Source organism: Talpa occidentalis, unplaced genomic scaffold, assembly GCF_014898055.3.
Source record: "Talpa occidentalis isolate TD23 unplaced genomic scaffold, MPIMG_talOcc4v2.1 talOcc4.13, whole genome shotgun sequence".
Taxonomy (NCBI): Eukaryota; Metazoa; Chordata; class Mammalia; order Eulipotyphla; family Talpidae; genus Talpa; species Talpa occidentalis.
Window position 1 is genome coordinate 21,316,865 of NW_023601322.1, and position 27,978 is coordinate 21,344,842.

The window sequence follows — 27,978 nt, forward strand, 5'->3', positions numbered from 1 at the left end:
GTCCATTCTCGTCCCTACATGAGAACAATGTTGTTGAGACACTACCCAGTGGATGAGCACATAAATCTGAAACTGAACAGGGTTTGCTCAATTACACAGCTGGTGCCATTGCCAAGGATAAGGACTAAGGATTCTAGCACATCAAAACTTGTGCTATCCATACTTTTGCGTGTGATTGATCATATACATGCTGGCTATATGAGGCGGTAGAACTTTTAAACAAAATTTACACAAAACCGACTGGTGAGTATAATTTATTTGTCATCTTACGTAGAAGTTTGTTGTACAGACACTAAGAAAGAATACAAATGCTTCCTAGGAAAACTAACAAAATACTTAATTTTATGATAATAGTAACAAAAACAGCTTGAGAAAATTAATGCCATTTACATTTGACAATGTACAATGCTTTATTTTTTAAAAAATTTTTTAAAATTATTTTTTAAAAAGATTTATTTATTTATTTATACAAGCACTGGGTACAGTCAGAAGTGCGGGAGGGTGAGAGAATTCACCAGAGCCAGAGCGGGGAGCAGAGCAGGCAGAAGGACCGAGGTACACTGCTGAGGGGAGCAGCGGGCGGCAGGAGGGGTCTGCGCGCCATGTGGGACCCTCCTCCGGTGGCCGGGGAGCAGCCGGGAATCGAACCAGCTCTGCAGAGGCTGCGGGCAGCTTCGTAACCCAGTGCTAAACCGCTGCGCCACCGGGGAGGCCCTGTACAATGCTTTAAATGATCCTATTTATAAAGTGGCGTGTGCACACAGGTGTGCAGTGCACACCCCAACACGCCACTCTGCAGTTGGACTGGGGCCACCTTGGAGTCTGCTCCACACACCCATGGCCCAGATTTTCCACCCGGCTTATCTTTGGTTATGTCGCTTCTTTGTTTCCCCTGCAACTCTGCCTCACAAATTCCCTCACAAGGAAGATTTCAGTTCACACACTGAACCTTTGGTTTTTCCACAGGAATATACATGAATGAATCTATCAAAGTGGCAAATTGATGGTGTCCAAAGGCTTTGGACCCAGGGTTTTATAATGTGAACAATGTTTCCTGAGAAAACAAGTGAACTCTCCCTGAGATTTTTGTAGGTTTACTTTCCTTTTCCTGGTTATTCAGGCAGCAAACTGTATGTTTTGCACTGAGCACAGCAAACCCAAAGGGGGTAAAACCTTCAGGATTCCGCTGCTTCCCTTCCCTGATCCTCCAAAATACCAAACTGAGCAAACTGAAGAGGAAGGTGATGAGCATGATGACTTCTCCATCTCCTCCAACATGTTCTGTTATAGAATCTTTCTAGAACTGATCGTTTTTAAGTTAAAAAAACAAAAACGGGAATCCTTTGCCTGTACTACTTCTGGTGATTCAAATACCATTGTTTCCCAAGTGAAACTAACATACATATATAGAAAAGAATTTTGTAAAGAAATTCAACAACTTCTAAATACCAGAAGCAATCTGACTGTAAGTTTCAGTGCTTGTAACATATAAGACAGCCACAAACAAATTGAAATTGTGGCTTTAAGGGGCTCTCGATGTAGATGGCTTGATTCTCTGCATTCATGACATTTCCACAATCAACTTAGGGAATAAATAAAAATAGCCATGTGTAGCGTTTTATAAAAATATCTAGGAACAGGTTAAACCAGGAACTTACCGAAAAACAAATCCATTCTCATAAGGAGAAAAAAATGACCACTCAAAATTTCTTTTGCTTATTTAAGAAAAGTGTCAATACAGAATAATCTTGACTGGTACAATCCCTTCTTCCTCCTGCAGCTCTGTCAGCCTGAACAAACCCAACCCTTTCCCAAAAGAGTGCCCGCCCGCAGCAGCAACCTCGATGCCCTTCTGCTAAGGACAGGGACCAGCTCAGTGATCGGCCTCCACCGCGTCAACCATCGCTGTAATGTATAACTGGCATCGATTTTAACACCCTAACTGCTTATCTGAGTGTTGTTGGTTGACTTTGATTTTGTGACCAGGAGTTCCATTCACGTAAGGCTTAGTTGGTGTGTAGGGCTTAATTTTTAATACTGTTAATGTCACTAGCCCATCAAGCCACGATTATCAATAAATACAATAACTAGCTCTAGTCTCACTTCCCCTTTCTGTTGGGGCATTTTAACTTCACACATATATTACAGCCGTAGTGCCAGCGCCCCAGTGGAGTTTACCATTCCATAACCAGAATGCCTCGCTGGACATGTAGCTCACATGTTCGAGGCTGAAAGAAAAATACAATTTGAGCATAAGAACAGATCACCAATGGGTTAGTATGAAAGTTGACATTAGTGAAAATGATGGTTGGCTGAGATCCTGCAGCCCACTGGCATGGAAGTCAGAGGTGCTTGGTGACCATGGCCATGGGTGGTGGCTGCTGTCACAATGGGCTTTCTACCATCCTTTTCTTGGCTTGCAGGTAGAAGATGCGGTTTTCTTCAGGGTAAGTGACTTTACTCAGAGGCATCCTGTAGATGTTGGGGTTTTTCGTGGTCATCAAGAGGAACAGTAGGGTGGCCAAGCAGAAGGGCCAGGTACAAGCTGGCAGTCCGAACTGGGGAAAGACACAAGCACACGCTTCTTGAGCTGATTCATACAAAGTGCTGCCCCTCACCCTTCAGCCCAGGGGCTGAGCTTAGTCCACAGAGATTAAGACTCCCAGCATTTGCGATTGAAACGTCATCATCCATTTTCTAGAGTTCTATCTCGGCCTCATCTTTCCCTCCCTCTCATACCTTCAGACTTTCCACACCAGATATGCCATGCTGACACTAGGCATACAGCTGACACTCAGCAAGGCACCAAGAGCTCCCGACCGCCCATCACGCCCACAAGGCCGCCTGTGATTAGTTCACCCTCCTAGACTAGATTTTGGACTCTACTTGCTTGGCTTCTTTTCTCTCTGGCTCCCACCAGACTCTAAGCTCTTGAGGGTAGGTTTTTTGTGCTGTCCATGGCAACTCATGCAGTTCTGTACATACACCATATTCTTAGTTAGAGCTGGCTCTAGGCGTGGACCTCTGGAGGTGAAGGTCCCCAAATCTCATGAACATCAGAATCATGTAAAGGAATGTAAAATGCAGATTCTCAAGCACCATAAAAGATCTAGTCTATCAGGAATGTCAAGGAACAGGAGTTAAGGATCTGGATTTTTCAAAATCTTGCTAGCTGATTCTGGCTCATGGACTGATGTCTGAACTTTAGTTGGGATGCATAGGGCCCCCTCCCATCGTGCCTGTAATGGGGCTTTGTCTCTGCACCATAGATATTGTATCTCCAGAAGGATCCTCCCATATAAGGTACCATCTTGGCCTGTTAGCAGCCATGGCACATCAACATGGGTTGCACTATCAGAAACTGGCCCTGCATCACCTGCAGTGGTGAATAAGGAAGACAGAAAAAAAGTTCAGGGCACTGGGAGATGGGGATCCTAGAGCAGGTGATACTGGGTTCCTCATGGAGGGAAGAAGGTGCAAGGGCAGTAGAGCGTTGAAAAGGAATAAGGAATGGCAGGTGCCACACAGTGATTTTGCCTGTAAAATATGAGACACGGATCTGAATAAGTTACAAATGACTGACCAGGTTTTAAAAAAAAAATACTAAGGGCTGTGAAAAACTATTGACTTCATTTAAAAAAAATATTAGTCTTTAGCCAATTATCCCTTTTCCTTCTCTGTTCTGCTTTCTCAACTACTATCTAGTCCTGATGTTCTGTTTATGTGAAAGATATTCTAGAGTCAACTTCTTGACCCTCAAGAGTATGAACATAACATATTATACAGCCTATGTTCTGCTTCTTTCAATCAAGTACTGATATTTTTAGCAAGCCTGGTGATTGGAGTTTGGACTAAAATTTGCTGTGATGCTGTAGGACCAGCAGTAGCAGTCATCACGGTCATGGATCCTGCTAGGGATACCCAGGTGGATTTCAGGATGATTTCCATATAATTGAAAACCGATCAGTCATGCAGCTGATGAAGCAAGATGAACGCATACTCACCACAGCCATCATGTGTGACAAACTGACTCCAAGGTACGCAGTGAACAGGGCTACAATAAAAAAAGGAGGAAAGAACAATGCTTAGTAGGTATACTTTTCATTATAGGAGAGACTGCTTTCTGCCTCTGGAATGGATGCTTCCATGTCATACCAGCTAGCCCAGCAGCCTGGTTACAAGTTTGAGTGTAGGGTTAGCAGGGACTGACGTGGAGGGAATAGGAATATTTCTGGCAGGACTTGCTACACAGTAAGTATTTAGTGAAGCTTGTTTTTCTCTGGTTGCTGTTTGGTTGCTGTTATTAATACTTAAGGCTTTCTGTGGCAGGTAAACTATCTTATTTAACCCAAGCATAGTTGAATTAAAATAAAACTTATGAACGTTTCTACATGTGGGGTTCTCATATTACTGGTTAATACTCAGTTACATAGAGTCATGGTATACAAACATAAGGGAGTCAACTCAGGTTAGAAGAAATTGAATGCAAGTTTGGAATTTTTCTCCATGACATTTTACCAAATATCCCTAAAATCGGCATGCAGGTCAAAGAATTAATATTTTAATTTACTTTGAGAATGAACCTTAGAGTAATTTGAATGTATGTGACTTTTAATGTCAAACAACAAAAACAAAGATCTCAACTAGCAAATGATCTGTTTTGGTTGAAGAGGGGGCTCAGAGAAGCAGCCTAAAGGTGATGTTCATCTAATGGTGCTTGGCCACAGTGCTCACAACTAGACACACTCACCATGTAGTCTTCATGTCAAGTCACATCTGCTGCCTTGGACGGGGGGTGGTGGGCAGCGGTTGGTAATGCTAAGGCCAGAGACCCAAAGTAGGGAAACCCTGTGCTTCTGATTTACTATAGACTTATCAATATTTTGCCTTATCATCTGGCTATTTTTCTGTTGAGCAGTATACTTAACTTCCTATCTGATAACCATGCTACCGGAAGATCCTGGTTTCAGATCCCAGCCTGCCATTTCATTTGCTCTACAACAAATCACTGAACTTGTTGGAATCCAGCTTCATCGCCCACAAAAAGGCAACTAGAAGACCTGCTTTACAAGGAGGGGAGGAATCTCACCTGAAGTCACATACTTCCACAGAGCTGCTGTGAACTCAGCACTGTCACCAGGGCAGTGAGACATGGCTCAAGTGGAAGGATGTGATAGCTGGCGTGGGGAGAGTGTCTCTGCTTGGATTTGGCAATTTCATTATTTTATTCATTCATTCAACAACCACTCACTGACCCTTGGCTCAATGCTGGGGACACTGTGTCCCTGTTTTCTTGTCAGCTCTTGTATAATGCCTCTCCTCAGCATACGAGACCTTCATGCCATTTCTCTCATTTTAAATCCTATTGCATTTCTGAACATGTTTGGCACTCAAGTCTCACTGGTATGCTGTTAGAATCTCCAGTTCTGAGCCACTTCTCTCTCCAAAGCAGGAGTGTTCAGATGCTCTAGCAGTGCCAATTAAGACTTGTCAGACTAGGAAAGCCTCAGAGTGGGAGCGGAATTCTGTACACCGTGGTTTGCAGGTGAGGACCCTGATGGCATGCTGGAAGCCAAAGGGCGACTGGATTTCAGTTCTTCGTGAACAATATTCTCCTCTACCAACTGCCCTGTGCAAGTCCCACTGTGATAACCCAACCATGGAAAAGATAAATATGTTCACAGTTTGTACTGATAAAATAACAGGCATTCCCTGGCTATATAGAGTCTCTGGGTTAGAGGAAAGGCAGCCTTGCCACGTTCTAATCAAGTTTCCTAAGTCCTCTTCCAGATAAAACCATTTATCTGAACTAAAAGAGCAGTTTTGCAATAAATGTTATCTATTTACTTTGGCTGACAAATAAAAGTTGGTCTTTTGTTTGGTAGTATCAGGGTGATGTGGGCAAGCTGGAACTTGCCACTGATATTTTACATGCGAGATTACATTTTTACTTTATGAGAGGGGCTGGAAGTTTGGCTCAAAAATACATATTCTAAGATTAAAAAAGACTGACAGTGCCAGGGTGGATGAGACAGGCACGTGCACAGTTGGTGGCAGGGGTAGTTGGGAGAGCCTTTGCGGGGTACATTTGGCATTGAAAATGAACAAACCTGGGATTTTGGCATCAGGGTCTGCACTCTTAAAATTCAATCTGCTTACTGTGCTGTAAAGAAAACGTTTTCTCTCCAAAGGGAGTTAGGCATGGTGGGTATAACTATCCCCCAACATGTCCATGTCTGAACCCCCAGAATCTGAACATGGCAAATGAGACTTTAAAGCTGTGACTAAGCTAAAGATCCGAGATGGGGGTTAGCCCGGATGTCTAAGTGGACCCAAGGTCATCACAGGATACTTGAGAGAAGGCAGCAAAAAAATTTTATCTAGGGAGAAGGGTGGAGGGTGTATTTTTACTTCCTGCTTTAGACGCCTCAGTATTAACTGAATTTGTTTTGTACGATAAACTTGTATTCCTTCTAATAACAAAGGAAATAATGAAGATATTTCTGCTTTGGGGAAACACGTCTGCAAACCTCTTTGATTTCATCCCTCCTGGTCTGTCAATACCTCATCAATGACTGGCCAAAACAGCTCCTGCTTGATCTTTAAGGATGTGATCAGGCCTGGACCAACCCCTTGCCCCCGCCACCAAATATAATTCTTCCTCTCAATTTTTAGGACTTATAGGAAAGCCACCTTTTCTAGGTGATGTTTCTGGGTGATTCTAACTGTAATGTCTCCCAGAGAATCTTGTAGCTGTCTTCTTGTTCTGCTCCAGACTTCTGGGTGGTCTCCCAGGGTTATTCTCTCAGACTCCCCTGGACTAGGTCTCCTGTATGCAGGAACTGTGCATACGCCAAAGCTTCAATACCCCTAGCTCTTCCTCATAGTGTGCAGGTGATATCATGAGTAGTTAATGTAGATTTAGTGAAACTATCAACACAAATATAAGGTATATACACCCCAAATAAAGGTTTAAAACCACAAGCAAATCTCAGAATAGATTCTAACCCAGCTGAGCTCAGGTGGCCACAATAACCTGTCCATCACCACCTCTTTTGCCCTAAGTTTATAAACACTGGAGAAGAAGCAAAAGGTCTTGACAGGGCTATTAGATAAAATAGCCGCATGACTACAGAAATCAAAATGATATGCAAATGCAACACCACTGCAACTTTTTTAAATTAACCATTCTACAGCATTGGAAAGCCATAATTAAATCAGGTCTTAGGAATCCTTCATTGATCCTGCAACCCACTGCCAGAGTCCATCCTGACAGTGGTCCCTCATCCCACAGTTCAGATACCTTGGATTGATTAATCTGGTGATAAGCTGACACTAGGCAAATATTTCCATTATATTAGAAACAATATCTACACATTCCACCACCTCTTTGTCGCCTCCAGAGCCTGTCATTCCCATTACCCTAGCATTTTAACTTAAATACTTTCACTTGTATTGAATTAGGGATGCCAGAGGATGTGCGTGAATGAGCCTTCCCTTATAAAGGCCTGCAAAACCCATTAGCTTTTCAAATCCAAGTCACTTGAGGGCCTGACTGTTACTAAAGAGAAGCAGGAGCATGGTGGATGCAGCTCTGAGGTGGTCAGTAGATGTGGATTCTGGGTTTGCATTTACCCCTAATGCAAAGTAGGTACCTTGCATATCACTTTACTTCTCTGATCTCAGAACCCTAAGAGTAAAGTAAGAATGGAGTAGAGATCTGCAGAACCCCTCCTAGCTCTGACACAGGAGACCAGGGTCAGAACGGATTACTACGGGAGTTTTTAAAACGGTGGTCCCCAGAGCAACTGCATCAGCACCATTTGGCCCTTTTTAGAAATGCAAACAAGTCCCCCTCCTCCAATGAGGAAGGTGGGGGCCCAGCAATCTCTCTAACAAGGCTGCCAGGTGATTCTGATGCACACCCATGGTTGATCACAGTGAATTAACTGAATTCATGTGATTCTCAGCGGGCCACATGTAGTACTGCATGATCCACCAGGGGAAATGACTGTATTTAGCTATTTCCTTTGAGTTTCTTAGGTCAAACAATTTGTATAAAGATCACAGGTTAAGTTTCTATCCCCCAAATATACACACATATTGTAAATTGGTTAATATGACTCAACAGTCTCTCCTGTCTTCACAATAACCAATGACGCAGGCAGAGCAGTCTTGAATCCTCCCAGAGGGGATGCCACTTGCCCTAGTCACAGTCTTAGTTAGCAGAGCCCAAACTAGGACCCCAACTCTAGTTTCTCATAAAGTCCCTGATTTTAATCCCACAGTCACAAACAAGCTCGCTCTTCCTCCTCCCATCCACAGATGCACAGACACTCACCGCAGGTCAGAGCCAGGAGGTGGGTTTGCCAGGTGAGTGCCATGAACATTCCTCCAATTGCAATGCAGGCCAGAGAGCTGTTGAAGCCCCAGAGTCCGAAGTAGATGTTCTCAAATGGGGATGAGAGACTCAGTCCTATTAGGCAAGGCAGGAGGGGTCAGAACTGGGGCCAAGGGCAGGGTGATGCAGGGGTTTGAGGGGGAGGGGCAGTGGGAGGAGCTTAGGAGAACTTGGAAGTAGAGACCTCAAGAAAGGACTGAGGTTCAGACATGCCTGGGAAGATGCAGGGGCGGAGGAGGGGCTCTGGGTTTGGTACTGGTGCCTGGACTACCTGCCGCTATCCCCAGCAGCGCTCCGATGGCGGCGTGCAGGCACATGAGCGGGGAGGAGAGCAGAATGGCGCACAGGAAAATGCCCCCTGTCCACGGATTGTCACAGCCATATATCTGACCAACGCCCACGGGCAGGGATTTCAACAACTGCAAAAATGATTTAGAAAATGAGGTCATATAAACAACAACAGAAACCCATAGGACACTCACAAACACATGCAGATTCAGAGACTCTTATCTTTCAAGAACAGTGTCACTAATTTAAAAAACACATCCTCTAACTACAGAAACACCCCAGTCATTCTGTTTTACTTGGGGAGATACACTGGCCCTTCCCTGGTGCATACTTTCTCAAGCTACCCCCTTCACTCACTGACCTACGGCTTGGCTGACACTTGGCTTTAGTGGCTGATAAACTCCCAGCGTGAGATCCCTGTCCCTCACTGTGAGGACGCCAGGGACCAGCACTCACACTTCGATTGCTTTCATCTGTCCATCAGTGCCGAGGCCAATACATCAATGCATCTTTATGGTCAAAAGAAGCTTTATTCCTCCCTCTCAATTTTGTAGTAAAGCTAAGGCCAGAGACACAAAGTTGGCTTATCCACAATTCAGAAGCAACTGTTGACAAGTTCATGAATCAGGACCATATCTCCACTTCTCTTGTTAACAAAAATATGCATTAAAGCCCAGATATCCTTAAAATAGAAAAATACACATGAATATCACAATTCTACTTTCTGTTTGGGGCCTGAATTCAGCTAATGTGTTCACAGAATGGCAGTTCTCAGGAAGTTCAGGGCTTAACTCAAGTTTGACTCATCCAAAAATAAGATATTTCAGATAGGTATTATTTGGTAGGTTATTTTGGGGGTATGGGAACACTATTACCATTCATTTCTCTAGAAAATTTTCTGCGCATTCCCAGATCCCCAAAGTAATCTGTTACATCATACCAAATAGAAACTTTCTACTTTTGGATAGTGGGGGAAACCTGAAATTCTTTATAACGATACTTCTGATAGCATCAGGGTAGGCATCATTATCCAAGTTAGTTCCCTTCTGACCAAGGCTATTTACTGAAAAATGCCTTCTCCACTTCTCCATAGTGCTCCCTCCAATCTCTCCAGCTCATATATGTATTATTTGTCCAGGAACTTTGGGAGGTAGTGAGCCTGGTAAAAGGGCCCAGGTTTGGCACAAGGAAATGTTTCCTTCCTTCTTACAATAAGCTGATCTAACATTGGCTTCCAAAGGCAGTAGGGTACTGCTCGGCACAGTCAGGGTCCCCAGATGGGCCCTAAATTCTTCCAGTCCATATAGATCTTCATATCTACACAAGATCATGTCCTGTTTCAGCTAGACCTGGGAACTAGACCAGGGACAGCCAAAGACTATTTAGGCTATTATTTCAAAACTGAACAGCAGAACTATCTCTGTTATAGCCCAAAGAGGGGATTGGGTGAGATGGGATATAAGTTGCTGATGAGGGGGTGAAGGTTGAGAGTGAGGAGGACAAGAGACACCCCACCTTCCCAGATCAGCATTGTCCAATAGAACTTTCCATTATGATGGAATATGCTGTGTTGTCCAATACAGCAGACACTAGTCACATGTTATTGAGCATCTGAAATGGGATTAATGAAGCTAATGACCTGAATTATAAATTTTATTTGATTTTAATTTTCATTTAAATTAAAATAGGCCAGATGGGGCTAACAGCTATTGTAGCAGACAGTGCAGTTTTAGACAGATCAATTAATACTATTTTATAGTATCATTTTTCATGGGTAGTTCTAATAAGCATTTGATTTTTTCTTCTGAGTGATTTCCAAATACTCCCATTCATTTTCTGGGTAAGAGACTAAGTAGAGGGCTACTTGAGTTTTCCACATATATTTTGATCATTTGGCAAAGACCACCCCCCAAAAAGTTCCATGACTGGAAGACTGTCTTTTTGCACACTAGGAAAATAAACTTTCTTTGGTTTTCCTCTGATTTCAAGTGTTTTCTTGTTTTTAATAACAAAAATTCCTTAAGGAAACCTATTAAATAAATACTAATAGAAAGAACTGGAATTTTATTTGGGTTAACCAGGTTTAAAAAAATATTGTGCTCTTTCTATGCACATGTGTAAAGAGATACATGGTATATATCATATGTTAATGGTTCTTAAACTTTGGCGACATCACAATTCTTTGGGGAGTTTGTTAATATAGGGCTCCAGGCCCCACTCTCAGAGAATATGATTAGGGAGTCTGAGATGGAGCTTGTATTGGTATTTAAAAAGCAGTGATTCTGATGTTTAGCAAAACTTGAGAACCCTGAGCTACTGTACACATTTTATGAGATGGACCCCAAGAAAATGCAAACGAGAAAGGTTCTATAGTAGGATCTAACCGGAAGCAGGCAGTTCTTAGATCTGAAGGAGGCAAATCAGAGGAGACTTAACTCAGGCGGCAAGCCCCTGCCTTGAGGGCTGGCCCGCAGCACACCCACCCAAAACAGGTCTGAGTTTGCAGTGTCTGACTTGCAGAGATACACTCTGGAGTCAGTATGAAAGATATGAAGCAGAGGGGCGAACAGGTAACTTTGACCAAATCTATTTAGTTGTTTTTAAAAATCCCTTCGATCCCAAGGCCTTGGAGCAGAAGAAATGCTTTAGACGGCAAGATGCAGGCAGCCAAGCCAGCCTGGCACGGAGTCCCTATCGGGCTCTGATGCCTGTGACCACTTGAGCAGGGGGTGTCTTTCAGAGCAGAGGGTGAGGAAACAGTGCGTCTTACCTTCAAGGCACTCAGGTCAGACCAGGTGACGTTGGGGACTGAGGTTACAGGTGTGAACAATTTGGTTGGGAAGAATGGATTGTAATGTCCCGTGGCCAAAAGGTACATTGACAACGCCATGTTGAAGGGCAGTGTGAAGACAGGGAGGTCCCACTTGCAGAACACGGAGCTCAACGCACTTGAGAAAATTGGGCTTGAAACAATAACCACAGATGAACATGCAGGTGACAAGCCAGGGTGACAAAATGAATCTCTGTACTCTGGAGGGGCTTTGTTTCATGAGCAAGTGTTACACTGCAAACTTACACACACACACCACACACACACACACACACACACACGCATGAACACAACCAACCCATATCCTGGGGCAAATCCTGTCAGAGAATAATTCTTCTATTTAGTAAAAAGTCAACTCTTAGTTTATTTGGCTTTTGAAAAATCACACTCAGGGGTTGCTCGCATGAGTTGTAAAGATACTTCTGAAGCATTTCTGACATGTGAAATGCAACACCAAATACATATTAGCACTCCTGTCTAACCTATGTGCTCGATGCCCCTCTCTCCCCAGCCGAAGCAACCACCACCTTAAAATTATATATCCGTTCTGCCAATATATTTATTTTGGAAAAAAAAGAGAAACAATTGTCTAAAGAGGATACAAGTGGTGTGGGCCTGAGGAGAAAAATTTTAAACTCAGAGGGGCTGAAAGGTCAGTCCTTGAGCAGTTGTCCAACGGTGTGACCGTGGGCCAGTCACACTTCTGTTTCCTTGTCTGTGAACTCGGGGTTTGGGTTAGATGGCCTCAGGGCCCCTCCTGAGCTCACTTGATGACCCCATCAAGGAGGTATCACTTTAAGGTCAGATTCCCTGAGGTGAATGGGGAGTCCCTGCAGGCCACGCTTCCTGCCCAGGAGCCTGGTCTAGCTTGTGGGAAGCTCCCACCTGAGCAGATGGGCTTTGCAGGCAGGGAGGTCTCCTCCACACACCTGATGTGCACCCAGCCCTCCTGCAGACACTGTCCACAGCAGACTCTGCTTCTCGTCTGCATGGCTCTTAATATTTTAACTCTGAACACTCTATAGTGAGGAGGAAATACTTGCCTCCAAAGAAAGACTTCAGGCAATATCAGCATAGAGACTGGTTTCAAGGACTTAGGTTAAAAAAAAAAAGTTATTGAATTCAGTTAAGTCTCTTTTTGAAGGGAAGGGCAAGTGGGGTAAGGGTTCATAAAGGCACAGTGGTTCTCAAAGTGGGGGTCCTGGGTCAGCCCCATCAGCAGCACCCAGGACCTTGTTAGAAAAGCACACCCCGGGGCCTCCCTGGTGGCACAAGGGGTTAAGTAGCAGCACTATGAAGCAGTCCGCAGCCACTGCAGCGCGAGTTCAATCCCTGGCCAAGGAGATGACCCACATGGTGCAGCAGACCTCTTCTGTCTTGCCCGCTGCTCCCCTCGGCAGTGTATTTCATCAGTCTGCCTGTTTTGTTCCCAGCTCTGTCTCTGGTGAATCCTCTCACCACCCCCAGCCGCCACACCTCTGGCCTGTTCCCCAGTTCTTATATGCACAAATAAATAAATCTTTAAAAAATAAAAAAAAAGAAAAGCACACTCCAGGCCTCACTCCCAGATGGACTGAGTCAGCAACCCTGGCCAGGGGAGCAGCAGGTCCTGCAGTCCTTCCAGACAGTTACACATTCGGGGACCACTGATGCAGGCAGGCATGGCAGTCCATTTTGGTTGAGCTTGAGAACGCTTGGGGAGCCCTGAAAACTAACACTCACAGCAACATCCCAGACCAATGACATCAACTGGGGGGGGGAGCATATATGAGGCATGTGTGGAGGACCAAATGCATCGAGTGTCTTAATGCTATTCCAACAGGCAAAATCTGAAAGCTAAATTTTTTAAAAATTGTGGAGAAATACATAAAAAATTTTAATCATTATAAGGTGTGGTTTAGTGGCTGTGAGCCCCTTCTCATGCAGAACCATCACCTCTATGCATTCACAGAACATTTTTCATCTTGTAAAACCAAAACTTGTAACAGCAACTCCCTAGCTGCCCTCCCCAACCATTGTTGTAAAATGCATTTTGAAAACCAGCTGCAACTTACCAAGTCATGGACATAAGACATACAGGGAACAGCAGCCACCAGAAATAGTTCTCCTTGTTAGAAAAGACGGCGATGAGGATCCCCACCAGCGTGGCGTTGTAGCCGTGGAGGCCCGCGGCGATGGCTGACCTGTGGATGAGGGGCACAGCACAGGGGCCCTTGTGGGCTTGCGCGTAAATGACACTTGGAGCTCCCACATCAGACTCCCATTAGGCAAGGAGATTCTATTCAGACATTTCTTTTAAACCCTAGAGCTGTAGCACACCAACACTTATAAACATGAAAAAATACAAGAGATGAAAATACAAATGTGCATAAAAAGCAACCTCCTACACAGCGTCGTAGCTAAAGATAGAATTCTAGCATCTAGGAGAGGAAGGGGAACTAGCAAGGCAACCTGTTCTGCTTCCTTTTAGCTTTTCCTTTGCAAAGTTTTTCTTTCTTTTAAATCATTAAAGGCTGCTGACTTGAATAGAGCTTTTAGATGAAGCTGTTTCCTAAGTCTGATTTTCTTGGTGCAAGATGTAAGATTCTTGAAGAGGAAATTCACTTTTAAGTGTCTTTGAACTTATAAACATTAAGGGCTCAAGTTAGCATACATCTGTCTGTGCTTCCATTTTGCTGTCTTCAAATACACATTTCCAAGTTGTTGCAGAGAAAAACAATTATTTTTCTTTTCTTTGGCAAAGTACTCTAATTATGTGAGTATTATGCACCTAATTTTCCCTTGGGTCTCTTTTTGCTTTTCAGCATTTAACTTCCCTTCTAAAAGTTGTCTTATGGGTACATTTCTTTTTCTGGCCAATGGGTTTCCATTTCACAATTGGGAACTAGAAGTCCCAGGATGAGAGAAGGAACACTTTCCACAGAGTAAACCCCAAGGCTGACAAGTCAGGCCTCCAGGGTTCTGAGCACCATGAAGGGCCCAGCACCCAAGGCTGAAGTCTGCGGGGGAGGAGGTGGGCCCACATGAAGATGGTGAGTGGGGACTGGGGTGGCTGAGTGGGGACCACGCAGGACTGGAGGAGGAGGTAGGCCATGCCGCAGGGTGGGACTGGATGGCGTGAGAGCCTCTAATTGGCTTCTGACTGGAGTGGGAGGCACCAGTGCCACAGCGAGATGATGTCACTTCCATTTATCTGGGCGAGAGCAGAGAGGTGGGACTCCTGTTCAAAAGCCCTTTGTCTCCCTAAAATAATCCTTCAGATGTGTGGGGGGTGAGGCAATGTGTGTTGGTTTAGCCCAGGAAGTAATAATGCCCTCCAGAAATTGGCTCTGATGACACTGGAGTGCTTTGCAAAGATTTACCCTCTCAACCTGGGGAGTTAATCCTTGAATTTGATCAACAGGAAATGAACGACTGACCATGTCCGCAAGTGGTGGGGTGCCCTAATGGCAGCCACAGGACAATGTGTCTTCACCTCAAGCAGAGGATTGTTGTCTTAATGGGGTCCCCTTTAGGATCAAGGAAAGAAGAGGTTTGGAAATAAACACGGGTAACTATGGCCTCTCTTCTAAATAATACCTGATAAGGAAAATGGGTCAATAATTAGAGTGAAGCAATGAAGGAGGATTTGAGACAGCACAATTCTGGACCCACCTCTTAACTGGAAAGCTCATTTCTTAACATGCATCGGGTTAGGGTTTAATCTAAGATCCAAAGTCACCCTCTACAGAGAATACCAGGTGCCTCGGACATGATGGGAAGTAGAGCATTGGCTGACTCTCCTGAGAACCTCCTCGGGGCAATTTACAGAAAAGCTGAGAGAATTTAATCATGCAATGGCCATCACTAGGGATTAGGCATCGATCCTGGACACCTTGGACGGCAGCCTCTGAAGGAACTGGTTTGTCAGGAGCCACATCCACCCCACTGGCGGGAACAAGATCATCATTTCTTCCATGACAGATCAACTCATAGAGCAGTTGTTACTTGAACAAGACACAAATACATCTGAAGTCAGAATGTGCTCACTTGGAGTTTTTCTCTCTAAAAGCTGAGCTCCTCTATAATGAATGAATTCGCTAAGTGTGTCAACAAGATTTAATGAAGGTGTTTAAACCACGAAGACTTTCATGAATTCATGTGCATTACTGCTCAAACAAAAGGCTGATGATAAATAATTAATCAATCATTAAAGAAGACCCCTTTAGTCCCTCTCCTGGGAACTGCATGTAGCTAAGTTCTGGATACCATATGCCTCCATGAGATTCTGTGTCTGTCTCCCTGGTTGCTTATTCAAGTTCCATGAATAAGCAGCCATAAATGATGTCTCTGTCTTCTGACTAAAAAGCAAACATAAAGAGTGCTATGGAATAAAGGTAGCTTCTCCTAGGCATGGGAAGAGGGCTTCATCGCTGCTGCCCGAGTGCTGGATGGTGCCTGTGTTCTCAGAAGCAAGTCGAGCCGGTGTGGATAGCCATGCCTACCTGTCCTGACTGAGCAGGAGGGCTGTCAGGGTGGAGACCACTGTTCCCACAAAGCCGTTGAGAGCCCACCAGGGGTTCTGTACCAGGAGTCCCACCAGAATCACGATTCCGCTGATGGGGTTGTTGACAAATGCCACTTGCGAGATGCCCCGAAGAACCCAGTCCATGAACTGGAGCACCTGGGGTTTGTCTGGAAGACATGAGATGGGCAGGGCTAGGAAGCGGCAAGGCGATGGTGCTCCTTCCCCAGCCCAGGGCCCACCCGAGGAAACATATCAAAACCCTCTCTGATAAAGGTAAGATTAGTCTTTGATGTTCCTTGAAGCTTTTTTTTCTTTGAACGCTTTGCCTTTTAGTGGCACCCAGTTTCCTGAAAGTATCCACTTAGGTTATGCTGTCCCTTCTAGAATGTCAGTTTCAGAAAGCATCTAACACACGTATTTACCATGCCCAGAGCTACAGACTTGAAGCCAAAGGAATGAATTACTCCTAGCAGTAAAATTTCAGTTTTTAAGAACTAGCTGAACTGAGAACGGAGACAGAACGAAGTGCCTTCCTGTAATGTGCGCAGGGTCTTTAGCTCTGACCACTATCTCCATTTAAAAAAAAAACTGAAGAGGACTGCAGGTTAGAAAATGAAAAGTTAAAAAAAATGGAGAAGAGAGGGATCCATAAAAGGCAGGGGGACAAAACTAAGATATGAGTAAAAGACGCAGGTAGCCATTTCCCCCAAAAGCCACTTCTCCCATCTTGCCAAAGGTGGAAGCATAAATACCTTTAAGCCAGTTGGAAAATTCTCTCATATCACCAGTGACATAGCCAAGCACCTTGGGGAGGCACCTTCTCCCTTGCCATGGCGAAACCTGGTTTTCTTCTGGGTCCATTTTAACCCTGGTGGGGCTGTCCTCCATGGCTGTCTCCCCCTCTGGCTCCTTGGGGAAAGAACAGAGTTTATAAACACCCTCATGCAGGACACGTCAGTCCAGCACTGGCCTGGTCACAATAGCCACAGAGGATAAGTTCGAAGGCACCTTCTGGACCATGACATTCCATGGGACTCGGAAGGCACCGTTTTCCTCCTAAAAGATCAATATTACCCAAACCCAAATCCCATATTACTTTTGTCATCACTGTCTTTAATGCTATCATGAGAAGAATCTGGTCTTTAATTTCATAAAGTGTATTTGCTAGCATTTATCAGGCATCTACATGCATTTATGATAAATGCATCAACATTAATGATAAATGCATCAACAAGCATTTATTGGGCATCTACATGTTGTACATAAAGAGTTCAGACAATAATATAGACAGAACTAAGGTCAAGGGCTTACGCTTCATGCTATGGACAAAAGATGCCCAGGTCAGTCAGGAAAAGGCCCCATCACTAATGCCGAACAATCAGAGACTGAGACAAGCAGCTTTTAAAATTAAATTTTTGTTTCACAAAAAAGGTCTTATATTTGAAGTTTTGAAAGGGAAGAAAATTAAGGTTTTTTTGTGTCAACAGCTTAAGAATGTCCTCACACACGTTCTCTAAGCCAAAGGTTGCTTGAATATGTCTCTGCATCAGGCAACTGCCTCAAACAGTATTTTTGGAATTTGTTATTTGAATGTTTAAAAACAGGCAAAGGTACAGAAACTAGGTTATGAACGATATCACCTCCATTTGTGTTCACTACAAGACCATTCAATTCTCATGATAAGTGTGTAATAGGAAAGTACTCACATCACCAGGGTATGTTACCCTTTTGACAAAAATGGAAGTTTCACCTTGTGGATACAAAAGAATACAGTGTAGGAATCCCAGTGTCGGGTGAAGGATAATGACCAAACCACCAAACCACCACGTGTTGCAAGAATAGCCAAGTGCACAGCCAGGTAAGTGTGAAGTGGGGAGCCCCAAAACCATCAGACTCCGAGGGCAGACCTGTGGAATGATGAAGCTGCAGGCAGATAAGATGTGACCAAGGATATACCCAAGGCCACACAGACAACCAGCTCCTCCCCTGGACCAGGCTGTGAACAAGGAGTTCTCTCTGCTATTTTTGGTGCCACCATTGGTTTGTTCACCATAGCCAACAAATAATTATTAATATATAACAAAGTTGTATATTTTGGTCCCTAATACTAACCAAATTTTGCTTTCTATTAATCCCAGAGCAGAAAATCAATGTGGGTAACTGATGTTTGATTAATGATTATACTTCAATTGTATTATTTCACTGCCCGTTATCCATCCTGTTTTCAAATAATGGTGAACCATTAATCTTTACACAAAGCAGAAGCCATTCATGCAAGATATTCTGGACAAACCGCATTTAGTTTTGGCAAAAATAATGTTACATAATCAGCATTTGTGTGACTTCTAATGAAACTTTTAAGAAATTGTTAAATTGAAAGCTGCTGGAGGTCAGAAACCAAAACTTTGCTCAGCTGACCCCATAAACTATTTGTATTATTAAGCAATTATAAAAACAATCGGTAATTATTTCACAATCGGCATAAGTGATGGCTATAATTTATTTTCAGGCTATAATTATTCAGGCTATAATTTATTTCCCCAGGTATTTCCCTCTTTAACCCTCGTAACTGAAAATATTTGAAAAACCCCTCCCTCAGCTTTTCAAAGTCATATCAACTAATGAAAGGCATCTCAGCCAGGCAACGACCAGGAGCTCAGGTACACCTGCCCCGAATTTCTCTAAGTGAGCAGATCAGGTCCGCCGAGGCAGCACTGAATGAAAACATTAAAAGGCACTTCTAGCACTTACAGAAGCAATTAGGTATATGAGTTTCCCCAGGGAGCAAAGCTCATGTGCGCCAAGTCTCTAGCACTGATTTATTTTTGAGGGTTTTGATACCGTCGCCTAAGAGATTTGGGAGATACAGATATAAAACTTGATAATATAACTGGCCTGACATGATATAGAACCTGAATGACCTGAGTTCCCTGCCAATGCACACTAAGTTAAATAAAGACTGAACTATTTTTGTCAGAATCCACCCATCAACATGTAGAAGGCTTAGTGCCTTTTGTCACTTCAATATCCACATATTGATTGGGATGGATTGTGGGGCTATCATGTCCTAGAGAGAGGTCTTCTTATGGATTGGGCAGATAGATGGCTGCTGCAGCTGCTGCTGTACCCCAGGAATCATTTATCCTGAATAGCTGAGCCCTTCAAGAGCCTCTAGGAGCCCTGGCTGCTTGCTGGAGAGCTCACCCAGGAGAACTAATGAGGAGGAGCCTGTGACTTAAAATTGCAGTTCACCCTAGAATTTTATCACCTTTAGGTGATTTGCATCTCTTTAGGGAATTTTAAGAACATGCACATCCTACTTGGGAGTACAGTGCAGGACTATGGAACAGGCACCACATACTGATGCTCAAACTTCTCAGACCCCGCTAGGTAGATCATTAAATTTCAACCAAAAACAAAGGACAATAAAAGGAAAAAACTCTAATGCAATAGAAGCAGGATAAATGTAAATCCCAGACTACTTTTTTCTAGCTTTTCTGGGTTGTCCGCAGCTGCAATTGTGATCCTGTGTGAAGCAAGAGTGCCTGTGATTTTCTGGAGCAAGCCCCCTGTGCAGCCCACAGCTCCACCGCTCAGCAGAACTTGAGGAACCTCCTCCCAGGCTCTGTTCACAAGAGACACAGCAGAGCTTGGAGCACAAGCCCGGGATCCCAGAGACAGAGGAGGCGTGGAAGAAGCATACCTGATCTGGAGGCCCATGGCTCAGGGCCACGTTTAGCCAGGAGAAGCCTCTGAATGCTCCCTTACCAGCTTTATTTCCAAAAGGATGTGTCCAAAGAGGACCATGAGGGGCATCAGCAGCACCGCCAATCAAAGACCGGCCATTCATTCTTCCTTTCTCTCCATACATGACAAAGGGCAAAAATACATGAATCAGCAGGACCCTCTCCCTGGCTCTCAGGAACATAGGAGAAGCAAGAAGGCTGGGGAGGAGGAGGCTGGAGTGAGCTCAGTGGGTACCTGGGACGAGGAGCTGTCACCCCGGACAGAAACCATTAAGAGGAGGCGACTTCTCCATCAGCTAAGAGAGACAATTAGCTGGTTACAGAAAATGAACATTTAATTTTGCTTGAAACAAAACCAAAAAATGGTGGCGAACTCTCCTGAATAGAGACCCAGCACACAGATTTTGTTCCCTGTTTTCTAGCAGGGGGCGGGCGGTTCTGAAGCCAGAGGAAGGGGTGGGCTTCTGGCTCCGCAGTGCTCAAGGCAAATTGCTAACAACTCCACAAAGAATTCCCCTCAGCCTTGTTCTTCACACCTGTGAGGGAGGGCAGGTGTGGGCTGTTTTCTGCCTAAGATGCTAGTAAGTCAGACTTCTAAAGCAGGCAAAGACCACAAGAGACAGTTAAATGGTAGGTTTTTTGTGTATATTAATAAATCCTTAAATATTGGACATCACTTTGGGTGTTCTTAGTTGTATTCAAGCATGGCAGCTTTTTCTAAGTTTTCTTTTTCTTATTTTAAAACTTCCACTGATTCCAAGAATATCATTCTTTCAGAATTTTCAGAAAAGTTATCTTGGGCAATTTTTCCTCCCTCACCCTTTTCTTTCATTTTTATTTTCGTCTACTGGCTTACTTGGAAACCTGAAAACTTACTCTACCGGGGTGACTCAGAAAAATCCAAAGTTGTGGAAAATATGACTGCCGTGTCTTAGAGACAAATTGTTGGCATGTGTGGTTTATCCATGGTTAACTACGGACCAGTTAAGTGCCAAGCTGACATGTCTTTGGGTGGCGCTAAATATATTTCCGTTTGATAAAGAAAAACATTAAGAAACCCACGGTGAGATAGGACTCATCTAATACAAGTTATGAAAAAAAATAAGATAAAAGGAAGAAGTGGGGACTATGACATTCCGTCAGAGCAGATGTCTACCCTTCTGCCCCCTCACGCTCCTGCCTTACCCCCAGTCACACACATCTTGAAATTGACATCCTTGAGCGCAACATAAACATATCTTAGAACCAAGAGTTGGAAACATTTGAGAGCTAGGTGGGGTTTTTGAGACCACATAATTCAGGCCTTCATTTTATAGAAGAGAAAACCGAGGTTCACAGCGGAGACCATCCAAGATCACTCAGCAGAGTCAGCTGATGGAACAGGTGAGGCCTGTGGTTCCTGGTCTCCCAGCCTGAAGCCAGGTAACTTATTGCCACCCAGGAGTCAATTCAAGTCAACAGACAATGAGGAGCAACTTCCAAAAGCCAGGTCTCCAAGGGCACTAGGGACCAGTAATACAGTGGACTGTCTTTCAGCCACCTTGAAATAACCTTGGGCTGGGGAGTGATCACACAGGCCATGCCCAGTTTCACCCCTGCCCTTGCAGCAGCAGTGACTCTTACTCCAATGAGCCTCACTCTCCTGTCTCACTGACCTATCCACAACAAAGCCTGGGGTGGGCTGAAGTGAACACCCCAAGAAAATTCTGGAAGCTGTACCCAAGGAGCTTTCATAACCAGGTCACTAGTGAAAAGGAACAGCACTCATCATCCCAATACGAGGCAATTTCAAGATTTCAATTCAACCAAACATTTCCCATTTAGGTATATGAACTAAAGCATACTATTGCCAGCATATGTTAGGCATTTGCGCATTTGGAAAGACCTGAAAGTCTCCAATTTTCTGTCTCAACTATCACTTTTAAAAATACAGTATTAGCTCTAGACAAGAAATCATTTAAACATTCATGCTCTTATCATAATAAAGAGACTTTTAGCATTAACGTTCATTTGGTACTTACAATGATCTATTCAGGCAGTTTTTGATTTAAGTAGTAGGAAGGGCTCAGTTTTCTTTAAAGCTGTAATCAGAAACAAAGAAAATGCTGTCAGCTCTTCCTGTCTCCTGAATTAAACACTTCTTTCTTCGGAACACACCGCTCCTAGGAGCCTTGGGGTCTGAATTCCACACTGCAAGTGCAGTTGCAAAGAAGTTGCCGACACGGTGGCTTCCTTGTGACCGTCAGCGCTCCCCTCCCTTGGGCGTGACAGCACACGCAGAAAGGGCCATAATTCTTCACTGGAAGGGCCTTGCCCAGTGCCCCACTCTTTTTTGAGTCATACTGAAAAGTCTCCAACTTTGCTTATTTCAAGCACACAGCCCGAAACTCCTACAGTGTGGATGACCTCAGACTCACTTCGCCACATCAGGCGGCCACCTTGCCGAAACCTGCGCCCATGTGGTGCCCAGGTGCAGCTTCCCCTGCCCGGGCACCCTGAACACAGACATTGTTCTCAAGTTCCAGGACGCAGCCTGTGGCTTCCCAAGGGCTTAGAAATAACTTTCCCGTCTACCAGAATCCTGACCTGGCTGCTGCTACTCAGTTCCCACCATCTGAAATGTATTTCCTCATAATAAAAAAAAAAAGGAAAAAGCAAAAACAGAAAAATGAGAAAGGACTAAACAGACAGAATGAACAGCGGAAATGAATAAAAATGAGCAGGGTACTCACACTCCAGCTGGCTTCCCGGTGGCAGAAGGCACTGGCTGATAAAGCCCCGGCGGCTCTAGTGAAAGGGAGGGTGCCGGGGAGATAGTGCGGGCAGGGAGGCACTGACCAGCTTTATACTCAGAACCCCACTCTGCATGTCCCTGCTCTTGGCTTTCTCCTCCCACTTGTCACCAGTGCCAAAGCATTGCTGGGGAACTGGTGCCCTGTCCTGTACCTGATGTCTCTCTCCCTTTCTCTCTCTCTCTCTCTCTCTCTCTCTCTGTGTGTGTTCTTGATACCAGGCCAAGAACTTTCCATGGTTCCGCAGAGTTCTGAAGGCTTTGCCCAGGGATAACCCCACGCAAGTTCATCTTCTTCTCCAGGCTGTTTCCTCCAGCTCCTGCCCTCACCCTCTAATATTCTGGGGGAAGGTTTGTAACTAAAAAGTATCAAGAGAGTCACTCTTTAAAACCAGAGGGCGAGGTTGCTACACAGTGGACTCCGGACCGCAGCGCCTGCTCCCAGTGTGGAATTGTCTCTGAGATTCCACCTTCTGCACAGGTGCGGGGAATCCGAAAGCCCCGAGGGCGTGGTGTGAAGGTGGGAGGACCAGGAGGATACAATTTGTGCAAACTAACCTGCCCTTTTCCCTAGTGAGGGGGAGATCAAAAAGGAGAAATGTTTCCCTGGAACGTCCCTCTTCCAGGTGAGACGCCCAGGACAGTCGGGAGTCTGTCTTTTGCTGCCCTTTGCAAGTCAGGAGGCAAACCCTTCTGAGCAGAGGAATCCAAAAATTCAGGGGGTAAACCCCATTCGTCCCCTTTCTTCTCAAACCACAATTCTGTGGCTCGTTCTGCTGTGGCAGAACTCTGACTGGGGCACTTTATGAGCACCGGGATTAAACAAACAAGCCCTGGGTCTTCCCTCCTCTGCGTCTGCAGCCTGCGCGCCCACAGGAGCCCTGGCCGCCTCGAGCTCAGCCGGCAACTCTCTGGCTCCACCCCCTGGACACCTGCCAAACCACAGGGTTCCCTGCCCTCTGGGGACCCTCCCTCCAAGCACCCCTCTGTGTGTGTCTGGGGGGGAGGCACGGGTCCACTTTCATCGTTAGAATTTTGAGGTTCAGGCAAATTTCCCTCCAATTTATTTTTTCCTGTTAAAGAGAAAATAACCTCCGAGGGTTACCCTGAAGGAGAAAAGTGAATCGCAACAGTCGGTGGGCCTGGTGTAGGGATGGGAGGAACGGGCTAATGTTTGCAAGAGCTGCTTATGTACATGTGCCACCATCCTGTGCAGCGGTAATCATGGCGGTGTGAAGGACTGTGCAAGTGGCTGAGGATTTACTCCACACGCTGGGCACCGTGCTAATTTTTTTTCATATACTTTAGTCATTTAAGCATCAATCACAATCCCAAGAGGCAAATCCCATTATCCCTGTTTTGAAGATGAGGAGATGGAGGCTTGCATGTTTTAAGTGACTGGTCCAAGCCCTCACATCGCAGTTTATACTTTGATGTACTCTAGCACCGTCCAATATTCCAGCTTCTGTCTAATGGTTGCCTTTCGTTAATTCACTGATTCACTCAACCATCAACATGTGTTTATGGAACTCAACCTGAAGCCCCCGCTACACTGCACCTGCAGACTTGTGCCTCAGCGGCCTGGTCGGGGGCTGAGAGTTGAGTCTCAAGTCTTGGCAGAACCACCTCCTCCATGCTCCTCCCTGGCCTCTCCAGGGGGTCACAGCCTTGCTTGATGGTATGTGTAAGGCAGTGCAAAGCACTTGGAATTTCAAGCCAGCCATACCTGAGCTTGAATCCTGACTGTGGCCCTTCCTGTGTGTCCTTAGGTGCTACTCACCCTCTCTGATTCCTCACTGTAAAGTGCACAACTGCCTTTGTAAGGCTGTGGTGAGGGTTTGTGACGGTCTGTGTAACACTGGACCTGACAGGTGCAGGCGCCATCATTCCAGCGTCTGCCCCTTCCACCAGGATTGGTTTGTCCTCGAGGATTTCTCAAAGGTTCCCTCTGGCTTGAACCAGGGAAAAGCCTCTTCCCGGCCCCATCAGGACAGAGACAACCGCTTGGTAAGAACCTGAACCAGTAGTTGGCTTCTGTAGTCTCATCTTTAACTGCAAGAGCCCAAGACGCCAAGGGCTGCTGCTGCCCACAGCTGTGACTTTGGAGAGAGCCCTGAGCTGGGGATGAGGTTATTATTACCCAGTGATGAGAGCACACGTGGGTGCTATTAAATAGCCCTAATAGCACAATTTAGTGACTTTTTCTCACTTCTTTCTCCAGCACCGCCCCCCCCATATCATTTACCAAGTAGCATTTGCTGAGTGTTTCACCTTCCTTCCCCCAGCCACACAAACTCCTCCTTATTCTCTGAACTCATTTCCACCCTCCAGCTGGCTCAGTCACAATTGAACATACTAGTTTTCCCTCCTCTTTTATATTCTCTATTGAGTTTCTGCCTCCAGAAAGTTCTCTTTCTATCCACTCTGCCAAAATTCTTACAGCACTTTCTTAGCTCCTGTATTTGGAATTCTAGCAGACTCCTGTCCACGGTGCATGCCTGAGATCTTACAGGCCCTTATGTCCATATCCTCACTGCCCAGGTGACCACAGTCCCTGCCTGCCGCAGTCTGCTACGCGTCCAGGTCCTACCTGGGCTAAAGAGACTAGCAAGGTCAGGGTCTACAAGTTCTCTTTATTCATAACAGATCTTTTTCTTCCCAGAAATGTTTTGTGGAAATTCATAAAATAGGAACTAAGAACTAGATGAGGAAATGGTGAAGGAAACAAAGGATAATGATCTAAATTTTTTTTTTTTTGGTTTCTAACACTTTATTATTATTTTTAATATATTTTATTTTATATATTTTTTACATCATTTTTCATTTTTGCACAATGGAATTTAGAAAACCTAAATAAGGGACCAGGAGAAAGACTAATTATAATAAAGTAAAAATCATGATCTAAATATTTTTTGTACAACACCTTGCGTCTGTAGGTATTTCTAAGTATGTGATGTTGGGCTCAGAAGTGATTCTAACTCTTTCATTTGGGTCTCTGCATGCTCTTGCTCTGTGCACAGGCAGTTTATAAATAATTTGCACTACAAGTGTAACCGGGCAAGGCCCACAGTCGGGAATTCTCCAGGACAGGCTGCTGCGAGAGCTCTCCTGCATCCTGAGCAGGGCCTTTCTAAATGGAGAGAGACAGCTAAGGGGAAAACAGCCTCAGTCTTTTATTCCTGTCCCCTCTGCAAAGGGAGAAGCAAAGACGGAGTCCGGAACACAGCGTTCCTCTGTGGTGTGTTCTGAGCTCACAACGTCTTGGTTTGGTAAACAGCCAGACAAAAAAGGCACCGAAAGAGAGCCCAATGACCCAGAATGCCCCCCGGGGGTGCTCTTTGTGGGTGGCATTCCCTAGCTGAGGGGCCAAGGGGCAAACAGGCATGCAGTGCAATCGGCTTTCACCCACCACCGCTTGCACTTGCCAGGGGAGAATGGAGATGCATGATGTCAGGAGGCATCGAGACACCTGTGTTTTTAGCTCTTTAACATGGTTGTTCAATCATTCAGCTCCATTTAATAGCTGGTTGTTCCTGCTGCACACAGAGAAAGGAGGAAAGAATCTGCACTTTCTGCTCTTATCTGATGCTCACCATGCATCACCTTCTTTCCAGCTTTCATTTTAAGCCCAAGTCAGTGTAAGGCCCTTCATGTAGGCCTCTGTTGTCCACAGCTGGGTGTGCAGGTTGTGCACTGCCAAATGCACCATGTCTAAGTGGCACACTGACATCCTAGGCATATACATATTTATTGCAACAAAACTCCCGCAGCTGGCATTAACACACCTTGAGGAAAGGGGCACTGGGGTGCCTTGGTGCAAAGGGCCATACTGGCAAGCAATGGTTCTGCTGGTGCTTTTGTTTTTTCAGGAATTAAAAAAAAAAAAAACCCTATGAGGGACAACAGGGAAAATGGTAGGAGGAGGAAAATCTTTCCGATCTCTTTAAACTAGGTTGAGGAAGAGGTTGAATTTGAGGGAAAAAACAAGAATTGGGGACTGGCGTGGCCCTGTTTTCCTGATTACCTCTTGAGAGTAATTAACAACTCATTAGATTGTTTCTTCACCTTAGATATCATGATATTGGCCCCAAGCCTGGGGAGTCAAACTTTATTGGATAATTGGGCTGGAAAGAGAAGGTAGAACGGCCTGGCACTGCTCTGGATCAGGGGCTGGCCAAGGGTTCAAAGGTCTTGCAAAGGCATGAGACCCTAGGGGTTGAACGGGATGGCCTGAGAACCTCTTGAGCAGACCTCCAGGATCCAGGTTACTCGCAGAGAGCATGGTGTCCAGAGCCAGCATTAATGGAGCAAGAAGCTGCAAGGAGTGGTGTGGATGTGTGAAAGCGAGGCTGAGCAGGGGGCAGCTGGCTCAGGAACCTCACAGTTGTCCCAACTGGAGGCTTAATGTCTGCTGGCTACACAGTTTTGTCAGGTCAGCCTGATTAAAAGACTCTTCATGGTTCTCAGAAATGCCCCGGCCTTACTTCAATTGGCAGCCAAAAGCTAGAGAGAGATTCAATCTCTTGGCTCTCAACTCTCCACCCACCCCCTACCTTGTCTCTGCTGTTGGCATCCATCAAGGCTGGGTGGGGGCCAAAGGCAGAGGGACCTAGAGAGCGAATTGTTCAGACATGTCTTAAAGCTGGACCATGTTGCATCCTTAACTTCTTGAGGTGGTAAATTGAACTCATGATTTAAGTGACCGCAGATTCATACCAGAGCTTTCACGATCCCCACTCTAATAACAGTGACTTAGGAAATGCAATTGTGCAGGGAGGCCATTATAGATAAGGAGAATTCACCTCTGACACTGCATCCTGGCATTGAAGAAGGCATCTGATTCCATGTTTTATTCAAAATTAAACGAGTAGAGAAAATGATATATATATATATGTATATATATTCAACTATATTATAGTACTATTATTCTTTGTATATAGCTGTTTGAAACTTTAAGAATGTCAATTTCTTATTTAAAATTCAAATTTTAAAATGATGATAGAACAAGAAGGGTTTGTAATGAATCACAAACCCTTGCTTTTAGTAAGACATAGCAAGTCTCAACTCTTCGTAATGCTTACTTGGAGAAACGCCCCATTGACTTTATTTCCAAGCAAAAGAAGCCAGGGATGAACTCAGCTTCATGGCACTAGTGTGGTCTTCTCCCAACTGAGGCGTTGATTCTGGAAAAACAAAAATGTGAGAAGTAGGGTCTAGACAGAGAAGGATAAAGCAGGTATCGTCCTTTTCCCACTCACCCCAACCTTGTTTATTTTCTCCCAACACCTGAATCAAGGGGCGTATTTGAGTAGAGGGTGATGATTTACCTAGGTCTTATGGCCTGTGCTGGGTGGGATGTGGTGATGGGAGTGAAGTCATAGAGTTGATCAGCCCTTTTGCCCTCTGACGCATGAC

At 44.9% G+C, this 27,978-nt stretch overlaps 1 protein-coding gene across 5 annotated transcripts; it reads right to left on the reverse strand.

Moving 5' to 3' along the window:
• Positions 1 to 459: 459 nt before the first annotated feature.
• On the reverse strand, positions 460 to 27,978 carry SLC14A1 (solute carrier family 14 member 1 (Kidd blood group)). 5 transcript variants are annotated; one of them, XM_037508587.2, is made up of 11 exons: positions 27,891 to 27,978; positions 27,645 to 27,746; positions 21,794 to 21,853; positions 16,779 to 16,935; positions 16,004 to 16,193; positions 13,574 to 13,702; positions 11,460 to 11,652; positions 8,673 to 8,820; positions 8,342 to 8,476; positions 4,005 to 4,054; positions 462 to 2,558 (listed from the first exon to the last, which is right to left on the reverse strand). In XM_037508587.2, the coding sequence occupies exons 4-11, from the start codon at positions 16,912 to 16,914 to the stop codon at positions 2,385 to 2,387; spliced, it is 1,155 nt and encodes a 384-aa protein (XP_037364484.1). In that variant the 5' UTR covers positions 16,915 to 16,935; positions 21,794 to 21,853; positions 27,645 to 27,746; positions 27,891 to 27,978; the 3' UTR covers positions 462 to 2,384. The 5 variants fall into 5 exon arrangements, with proteins under 5 accessions (XP_037364487.1, XP_037364484.1, XP_054550044.1 ...); XM_054694069.1 differs by lacking the exon at positions 27,891 to 27,978 and adding an exon at positions 27,828 to 27,882; XM_037508588.2 differs by lacking the exon at positions 27,891 to 27,978 and adding an exon at positions 27,822 to 27,882.